The 10097-nt window shown below is 39.8% G+C and overlaps 2 protein-coding genes across 2 annotated transcripts; both read left to right on the plus strand.

The window, feature by feature from the left end:
- The first annotated feature begins 960 nt into the window (after positions 1–960).
- LOC134290437 (uncharacterized) lies at positions 961–8072 on the plus strand. The gene is made up of 3 exons (XM_062857582.1): positions 961–1133; positions 6894–8013; positions 8067–8072. Exons 1-3 carry the CDS (start codon positions 961–963, stop codon positions 8070–8072), a joined length of 1299 nt encoding a protein of 432 aa, XP_062713566.1.
- LOC134290009 (uncharacterized) lies at positions 8055–9697 on the plus strand. Its single transcript, XM_062856927.1, has 2 exons — positions 8055–9483; positions 9569–9697. Exon 1 carries the CDS (start codon positions 8095–8097, stop codon positions 9436–9438), a length of 1344 nt encoding a protein of 447 aa, XP_062712911.1. The 5' UTR covers positions 8055–8094; the 3' UTR covers positions 9439–9483; positions 9569–9697.
- The last annotated feature ends 400 nt before the right edge of the window (positions 9698–10097 follow it).

The following is a 10097-nucleotide window of genomic DNA, read 5'->3' on the forward strand; positions in this document are numbered from 1 at the left end:
ACTGTTGAATGATTTACGTGCTTAATAACACGTGGGGATATGATTCGGAATCTCAAGAACAATCTCAGGAACAACTCTTGAAAACAAAGTGCTTTCTGAAGAGAAATCCTTTTTGAGTGTTGAAGTGTTTTTGGTGAGATTTTATCCTTTTATCCTTGAATGAATTTTTGGAGGTATCTTCGGAAGAATTCCTGGAGTGTCCATGATAGAAATCCGGGAGAAATCCTTTAATGAATTTCTGGAGAAATCCTTGAAATCCTTAGAAGAATTCCTGGAGGAATCATTGCAAGAATTTCTGGGGGAGTTCTTGGAAGAATTCTTGAAGAAACTATTGGATTTTTTTGAAAGAATCCTTGGAAGAATTTCTGGAGGAAACCTTGGAAGAACTCCTGGAAAATTATTTAGAATAATTCGTGGAGGAATTCTTAGAAAAAATCCTAAAGGAATCCTTGGAAGAATTCCTGAGGCATCCTTGGGTTTTATTTTGAAAGAATCTTTGGAAGAACTACTGATGTGGAAAATTTTGTTGCGTGTGTTTCCTGTCAATTTTTTTCGCTGAAGAAATGGAAAAATCGAAAATCGAAAATTGAATGTGCCGAACAATTATTTGAATCAAGTGTAATTGATCTGGATGTCATCATCATCAAGGCAGATTAGGCTGCCTCTTGAGTGTTGATGAGGAGAAGTGAAAATGACCGATTGGAAAAGGAGCGGCTATTTAGAAAATGTATTGGGGTGAGCTGCTTTTCCGTTGTTTGTCTAGAAAATTGGAAATGGGCAGTGCCAAAACCTTGAATGCTGAAAGGCAGCGCCAAGCCTGGACGAAATCGAGCGCCTCCGCAACCAGAGCTCCAGGAAAAGCAGGATCTGCTTGTCATCAAGATTTTGCTGCACAAGCGGCTGTCGTCCGAGGAAGTCCGTTAGAACATCACTCCCGGAAGCCCGACACCCATCTTCCAGATGTCTTCGAGTAGCACCAGTGTGGCCCGATCGGAAGCATTGCGTAATACACCGCAGCATGCCGCCACCAAACTTAAACGTATCGTGCTGGAGGAATTGAACGAGCGGAATGTGCTGGACTTCTCGGTTGCTTCGTATGCCAAGGGAGACATCACATCAATCAAGTTAATTTGGTGAGTTCGTTCTGATTTGATCCGTTAAATTTATCACAATCGTAAATTAATCGGCAGTATAATAACAGTAGATGGCGTAGATGTTGCATTTTATTTTCTGTATATATAATGCGGTGCCGCCTGCGCACGATCAATTGGACCTTATGCGCATCACGCTAGTCCACGAAAAAAAAAATGGACAGCGCAAGGTGTGGTGTGTAATGTATTCTTTTTGCTGGTTAATAATACAGGGTATTAAATCCAGTCGGGGAAGGGATCGTTATATTTTCTTCACGTTTCAGAGAGCGAGCAATGGTGCTTAAACCTAGGCTTTCGAGCCAGGACATAAGGGATTCACAGCAAAAATACCTTTGCCCCATCCCAGGAAGAAGAGGGGCCCCAACGGAGTGGCATTAACTTTCTTAGCAACATCACTCCCAACGTTTTTGCTTCACATTTATTACACATACGATACGAAGCGGCTGACGAGATGTCGCCGTTCCATAGTTCTGTTCAATTGTATTCAATAACGCTGCACAGTAGGCCTGGCCGCTTCAATACTTGTAATACATCTCCGATGTCTTGCAAGTATTGATAATGACAAGAAAAATGGTAGAAGTAGTCGATTCTATCATTTTCCAGGATTCTTTCAATGAATGGCTGTGTATGTGTAGACTAGACTAGACTAGACTAGAAAGAATCTTTGGAAGAACTACTTTAGGAAACCTTGGAAGAATTCTCGGAGAAATCCTTGGAAGAATTCCTAAAGGAATCCTTGGAAAAGTCCTGGAGATTTTTTTGGAAAAAAATCCTTGGAAATCCTACGAAAACTCCTGGAATTTTTAAAAGAATTCCGGGATGAATCCTTGAAAGAATTCCTGGATGTATCTTTAAAACAACTAATGGAAGAATGTTCCGAAAAATCTTCGAGAATTCATTGAAAGAATTTCTGGAGCAATCGTTGGGAAAACTCCTGCAGGAATCCTTCCGAATAGTCCAAGAAAAAGCCCTATTATTATTATTTATTTATCTTTATCAAAGAGACTTTTCCGGCTCGTATATCTCTGAAAATCCCTCAAGAATTCCTGGAATTCATTGGAAGATTTTCTGGAGGAAATCTTGGTATAATTCCTGAAGGAATTTTAGGAAGAATTTTCAAAGGAATACTTGGAAGAGTTCCTTGAGGAATCTTTACAAGAGCTCCTGGAAAAAATCTTTCCAAATTATGCTTGTTTTGCGCACGGGGCTAGTTTCTGGAAAACCTTTTGAAATGGCAATTGCGTACAGAATATTGAAATGTTTTTCTTTTTTTGTATTTGTTTCTCTCAACCGTGGCTTACTTCCTGAGAAACTAGTCATCATAGCAAAAACCATGCATACAAACACAGTTTTTTATTGCAATTAATGATTTATTTGTGGGAATTCCGACATTTTCTATTGCTCGAAAATCAGTTATTTATGGGAAATTTTAATTTATTTATGTTCTTTTTAATTTGTTTATGGAAATTTTGTAGTTTATTATTGCTCACACCCCTACTTCTTTCTGGAATTGACAATTTCTGATTTTGATAACTTTTTTTTATGAGTCGTTTATATTTTAGCCAAACCGGATTACCCTGAATATGGCAACAGTTGTGGTCAAATGGTCACTAAATGTCAAAAAGCTCCGATTCATGAAAATTCAGTTGGTTTTTAATCTAAAGTCCGACCTTTTCTTGTTGGAAATAGTTACCCAAGTGACACGCTTGTCACATAAGTGTGACGGCGGCGCAGGTTTTTGTTGTGTAGAAGTCACTGAGACTGAATTCTAACAAATGAATACTTACTTTCTAGATGTAAGTTCTTGTGGCATTTTTTCATAACATCCTTCGCAAATATTTTTTTTATATTAAGTCTTTCAGGAAATCAAAACAAAAAATAAATTCGTTATTTTTCCATAGATAATTAATTTATTAATTATCGATTTTTGCGGCTTAACCAGCCGAGTGGAAGTTTTACTCAAGGTGAAACTAGAAGCATTTCTTCGCTTTTTGGTTTTTGATTTTTTATTAAATAGCGAAGCAATATTTTCAAAATCGGGTTTCGTACACATGTAGCGTATGGATCAAGTTTTCTCCTGAAATTTTTCCTGATGGAAAATGTTTTTCGTTTTTGCAAAAACCATTTTTGAACAAAATTTCACAAAAAATGGGTTTTGCAAAAATGGAAAACATTTTCCACCACAAAAAAAAATCAGAAGATAGATTGATGCATACTCTGCATGGATTTTAAAAAAATTGCTTCGTTATTTAATGAAAAATCAAAAACTTAAATGAGGAAATGCTTCCAATTTCGCCGTATTTCCAAAAGCTAGACTTTTGGACTTTAAGAAATTTCTAAAACTTTTTGTAACGGAAATTTCCTTGACTAGTGATTTCCTGAGCTCCTTTGTGCCCGTCAAAAGATATATGAATGTAAAATGCTCATTCGCAGAGAAAGTTCTTTGTAAATAGCTATGGAGAGAGCTGAGAAGCAAGCCTTTTCGCAGTTGTGACGTTACGCCAAGAGGAAGGTTCTGGAGAAAATTACATTTGTTTCAGGATTCTCGGAGGGGTTTCTGGAATGATTTCTGAAGGAATCTTCAGAAGGAGCAATTTCAAAAAGAATTCTCGTAAAAATTTCTGAAGAAATGGAAGGAATTTCTTGAGGATTTCTCAGTGAAATTTGTGGAGGATTTTTTGCATGCATTTATCGTGGTTATTTCATAGAATTCTGAAGGAGGCCACAAAGAGGAATACTCTTACAACTTTTTAGAGGAATGTTTGGGATATTTCCTGGAAGAATTTCGGGAGGAATCATTGAGTAACCCTTCGCAGAGATTTCCAACAGAATCTTTTGGGGAGCTTTCAGAGGAATCTTCGGACGAATTTTCGGAGAAATTAATCAACCTATGGACCTGCAGGAACTTCTGTGACTATCCATAAAACAATTCGGAGGGATGGAAACATCTTTGCAGTGGAGGAATCATCGAAAAAAAATTGGTTTAGAAATCCTGGTGGGAATTTCAGGAGTAGTTCTCGGATATACATACCTCTGATGAGGAAATTGTGAAAAAAATAAAATAACAAAAAAACGATGACATTTCTAGAGGAGTTTTTGGAGAAATTTGGAGGAATCCATAGGTAAAACTCGGAAGAATTCTTTGAAATTTCGCATTCTTTGGAAGATTCCTCAGTGGGGTCCCTGAAATTATACATCCTTGGAAGAATTACTCGAGAAATCGTTGGAGGAACACCTGAAGGAACACTGTTGAAAATGCTTTGACATGGCTTGGTTAGCCAAAGAAAATTAAGAAATTAACACCTGAAGGAATTGTTTAAGAAGTATGTAAGTATCCCTTTGGTCGGGAAAATTTTCTCGACTCCCTGAGCATAGTGTATCATTGTGCTTGCCTTACAATATACAAAAATTCATGCAATGGCAGGCAAAGAAAGCCCTTCAATTAACAACTGTGGAAGTGCTCAAAGAACACTAAGTTGAAAAGAGGCAGGCCAAGTTCCAGTGGGATCGTAGAGCCATACAGAAGCAGAAGAAGAATTAGTATCCCCTTGGGGGAACTCCATATGGAATATTCCTTAAGAAATTCATGGAAAAATCTCATAGAAATTTCAAAAGACATAAAAAAAAATGAGTGAAACTTCTGAAGCCTTTGGAAAAAATTCTAAAGAAGTACTGGTAGCAATTTTCTAAACAAACCTCTTCGAAATTTTTTAGAAGGCTGCACAATAAGCTTTCTCAAAAAGATCTTTGGGAAAATAAGGAAAGAATAAAATGACAAGTCAGATGAGCGGACCTGGTGTGATGGTTAGAACACTTGACTATCACGCCGAGGACCTGGGATCGAATCCCACTCCCGACAAACTCACAAAATGTGAGTTCTTCCTTCGGAAGGGAAGTAGAGCGTGGGTCCCGAGATGAACTAGCCTAGGGCTAAAACTCTCGTTAATACAGATAAAAAAAGTTCCTAAAGAAAAATTGAAAAACAAAATCTTTAAAAAATAAATGCTCTTCGTTAGAATAAACAGTTCTCAGATGAAATGTTTTTTTTTTTGTTTGTATTAATGTGTATTTTAACTTAGGAGCTAATTCTACACTTATATGAAATGATGAAGTGCTCACGTTTGAGTTGAAAATTCAGAAGCTAGTGTATCAAGTAATGTGATTGGCTTTTTCTATTCATGTTTAATCTCACAAAAGCAGCTCTAAAGGACTACAAGAAGAGCGACGTGCAGAAATGAAGCATGAAAAATGAATGTAATGGTTTAGTGGCATTTTTCATTTTTCATAAAATCCTTCCCAAATAAATTTTAAAAGGGTCCTTCAGAGAATCAAAACTTGATTGAGGAATTTCTAGAGAGAGATAAAAAAACTCCCACAAAAACACTGCAAATAAGCAAGCTTTATTGGGAATTTTAATTAGAATCTTGGAACTTTATTCTGGAAGTATGTTTGACAGAACATCATAAGAATTCTTAATGTAATCGTCTAAAATACCAGGTGGAATTTTTGGGAGAGTTCCATGCAGATCACCACAACTCACAAACTGAAAATGACTGGTAGTAGTCCCCGGCAGGCTTGTCCGCACTCAGCGCATGAAAATTCTGCTCTTTTGATTTACACCACCAAAACCATCGTATCAATCCAATCTTCCTATTTGACCTGATAGAAGGATGTTTGAATATCCTAAATGTCATTTCGAACTGTCAAAAAATCGCACCGCAGTGCCGCACTGAGCGTGCAAAGAGAAATTCACTGGGGTGAATTCACCCGGGTGAAATTCTCTTTGCGCGCACAGTGTGGCACTGCGGTGCAATTTTTTGACAGTTCTAAATGACATTTAGGATATTCCAACATCCTTCTATCAGGTAAGATAGAAAGATTGAATAAATACGATGGTTTAGGGGATGTAAATGAAAAGAGCAGAATTTTCATGCGCTGAGTGCGGACAAGCCTGGTCCCCGGCACATGTCTTATTAGTTCATTGTGTGAGTGTAGCTGGTCTGGTGATACTGAAGTAGCATCTAAGTGCGATCAATCAAGCTTAAGCTCAAGCTCAATTCCTCGGAGCAATTAATGGAGGTTTTTTTGCATAAATTTTTAGGGGAATTCTCAGACAATTTTGAAGAAGTCATCGCAAAATGTTGAGAGGAATCTTTGGAAAAGGGGAAAGTTTGGAAAATTTTCCGGAAGAATTTGTAAAAGGATCATTGAGGAACCTGAAGGAACAGAAATTTCAGACTATATCTCTTTATTGTTGATATTTCTCGGTGAACGAATAAAACAAACTTGTTTTTTGCGTGACGTTTCGGCCTAATCACATTTCGGCCATCTTCAGACGCCTAAAATTTTATTACAAAAAACACGAAATTAAAACATTAACATAACACAATTTTTCATTTAACATTTTTTCACCCCACAACTCACAATTTGATCGCCGCAGCTGATGCTACCTCCTATCCAGCTGGGAGATCACGTACCACTGTCTAGTAGGGTACTTTGCGGTTGTGGTGCGCGTCCTCTCTCGTTTCCTCTTCGTCGTCTATCGTTGTTCGTCACTTGTCGCAGCTTAAACACTAACGCATTGTAGTTCGTGTTGAACAATCCACACTCACGCTGGAGGTTCACTGTATTAGCTTCCCCTGCCAGCTTGATGTGGAATGTCTCCGCGACTGTTTTATTCGTTCACCGAGAAATATCAACAATAAAGAGATATACTCGTTAACGGTGATTAAACCCATCAAGTAAAGTCGTTTTGATCAAGGAAGGGAAAATGGGTGCTGTACAAGCAATTCGGAATAAATATGGCCCTAACGGTGAATTGCTGCTGAGGAGATTCCAAAGAACGGCAACGAACCTGGCCAAGGACAACAACAGGATGAAATTCCTACTCAACTGTAGACGGTGTAAAGTGATCCCGAAGTGCCTCAACTACAAAATCCACATCCAGCTCGGTAGCGGCCGGTCCAGGGAGGAATTGGATAAACTGATGTTCAAACAGAAGATCCGAATCCTCAGTGTCATGGTTGCCGATGTGAAAAGATCAATCGCGGAGTTGCAGAAGAACAAAGCGCACCTCTTCGGAAAGATCGAAACAGCGTTCGAGAGGGAAGATGTAGTTGCAGTGAAGAAAATGGTGGAGAAGAAGAGCCGTTCCGTACACGAAGAGTCGAAAAGGAGAGGAGAGAGAAAGATAGAGAGGATGAAAAATCAGCGGATAGCCGAAATGAACATCGAAGAAGAATGGGTTGAAAACACGACCGACACCCGAATCCCGGACTTCTTACAACGAACCCTTTCGCTGGGTCCGAATTTCAACGTACAGAATAAGAAAAAAATGCCGTATGTTGAAATAGTAGCCGGTATTGAAAAGGGGATTCGATTCAAAGAGAATGCTGACGAGATTCGCGGGGAGGTTGCGTCGGCAATTACGAATCATATCAACTATGTCCGACAACCTAGACACGGGAAGTTGGAGTGGATTGAGAAGGATATAGCAGCAAGCAGGCGTTTCTTGGAGGAAAACCCGAATCTGCTCATAACAAAAGCAGATAAGGGCAACAAGACCGTCATAATTGAAGCAGAAGAATATCACGCTAAAATGATGGAACTGCTCAACGATGAAGACACATACCGGAAACTACGAGCTGATCCTTCCAATAGGATTATGAGGAAGATAAATGCGACGGTTGACGGATGGTTGGATCAGAAATGCATAGAGAAGAGCGAACACCGGAAAATGAAAATTTCGAGCTGTAACCCTCCCAGAATCTATGGCCTTCCGAAGTTGCACAAGGAGGGCAGACCGTTGAGGCCAGTAGTTTCGACGATCGGATCCGCCACCTACCAGATGGCCCAATATCTGGCAGGAGTCCTGAAAAATGTTGTTGGAAAAACAGAACACCACGTAAAAAACAGTTTTGAGTTTGCACAACAGATAACAGGAATGCAGATCCCCGAGGAGCACATGCTGTTTTCATTGGATGTGAAATCGCTGTATACCAATGTCCCGGTGCAGTACGCGATGGAGTGTATCGAGGCAAGGTGGAGCGAGGTAGCAAGGTATACGAAGATTGACAAGCGAAGTTTCTTGGATGCAACAAGATTAGTCTTAGACTCTACGTTTTTCAACTATCGAGGAGTTACCTACACACAAACCTTCGGAGTACCGATGGGATCACCGCTGTCTCCGGTTATAGCGAACATCGTTATGGAGCGTTTGGAACAGGAGAGCATACAGCGGGTGAGTGCAGAACAACTCGATATGGTGATATACAGGCGGTATGTGGATGACTGTTTTTGCGTTGCACGGAGGGAACACGTTGATCGAATCTTGGAGATTTTCAATGACTTCCATGATAGGCTGCAGTTTACTGTGGAGAAAGAGGAACAAGAGCAAATCAAGTTTCTAGATATCATGGTAACGAGAAAAGAAGGAATCCTTGAGAAAACGTGGCTACCAAAACAGACGAAGGGACGGTATCTGGATTTCATTTCGGAAAGTCCGTACTCCCACAAACGCAACACTGCGATTGCCCTAGTGGATAGGGCTATCAAGTTGACTGATGCACAGCACCGCCCTTCGGCCATCAGTACGGTGAAGGAAATGCTGAAGTGTAACAATTACCCTAACTGGTTCATTCAGAATGTCTTGAAACAGAGGGTACACAAGCACTACAACGAACTGCAGAACGACAAGGAGGTGGACGAAACGAAGTACATTCCCACGCCATATGTCCCATGCCTGAGTGAAAAGTTGCAAAAAATCCTCAAGGAACAGGGCATAACATTGGCGGTGAAAGCAAAATCGAAATTGAAAAATGAGATTTTCGCTAAACTCAAGGACCCGATCCCACCAGGACAACATAAAAATGTGGTGTATTCGGTACCTTGTGGAACAGGGGATGGAAAGGTGTACATCGGACAGACGGGGAGAAAACTGGACACGCGGATCAACGAGCACAAAAATGACGTAAAACGGAAAGACAACAGGACTGGATTAACGCACCACACGCTATGTGACGGCCATGTGTTTAATTTTGACGAGACGAAAATAATTGAACGAATCGCCGACCAGGAGAGCAGAGTAGTCGCGGAGACATTCCACATCAAGCTGGCAGGGGAAGCTAATACAGTGAACCTCCAGCGTGAGTGTGGATTGTTCAACACGAACTACAATGCGTTAGTGTTTAAGCTGCGACAAGTGACGAACAACGATAGACGACGAAGAGGAAACGAGAGAGGACGCGCACCACAACCGCAAAGTACCCTACTAGACAGTGGTACGTGATCTCCCAGCTGGATAGGAGGTAGCATCAGCTGCGGCGATCAAATTGTGAGTTGTGGGGTGAAAAAATGTTAAATGAAAAATTGTGTTATGTTAATGTTTTAATTTCGTGTTTTTTGTAATAAAATTTTAGGCGTCTGAAGATGGCCGAAATGTGATTAGGCCGAAACGTCACGCAAAAAACAAGTTTGTTTTATTCGTTCACCGAGAAATATCAACAATAAAGAGATATACTCGTTAACGGTGATTAAACCCATCAAGAGAAATTTCAGACGTATATTTTTGAGGGACTTTCAGCGAAATCTTCGGATGGATTTTCTTGAGAAAACTCACAAAGGAATGTCTTGAGATGAGGAATTTCTGGGAGAATCCTTGAAAGAATCCCTGGAATAATCTTGCAGACTTTTTGAAGAATTCTAGGATAAATATTCGGTGAGTTTTCAGAAGGTGGAATGTTTGAAGAAACCCATAATGGAACACTGAAAAGAATTAATGAATTAATGAATCCTTGAAACGACTGAATGCAATTTTTGTGGAAGTACACTGATAGCTACTCAGAGCAACTCATAGTACAAATCACGAGTCGTCAGAGCGTTCTTCTCGGCTCTAAGGTTCTTTGCTCAAAAATCTTCCTAAAAAGTTCCTGTAGTACAAGACAGAAT

Source organism: Aedes albopictus, chromosome 3 (genome assembly GCF_035046485.1).
Source record: "Aedes albopictus strain Foshan chromosome 3, AalbF5, whole genome shotgun sequence".
In the NCBI taxonomy this organism is placed as follows: domain Eukaryota; kingdom Metazoa; phylum Arthropoda; class Insecta; order Diptera; family Culicidae; genus Aedes; species Aedes albopictus.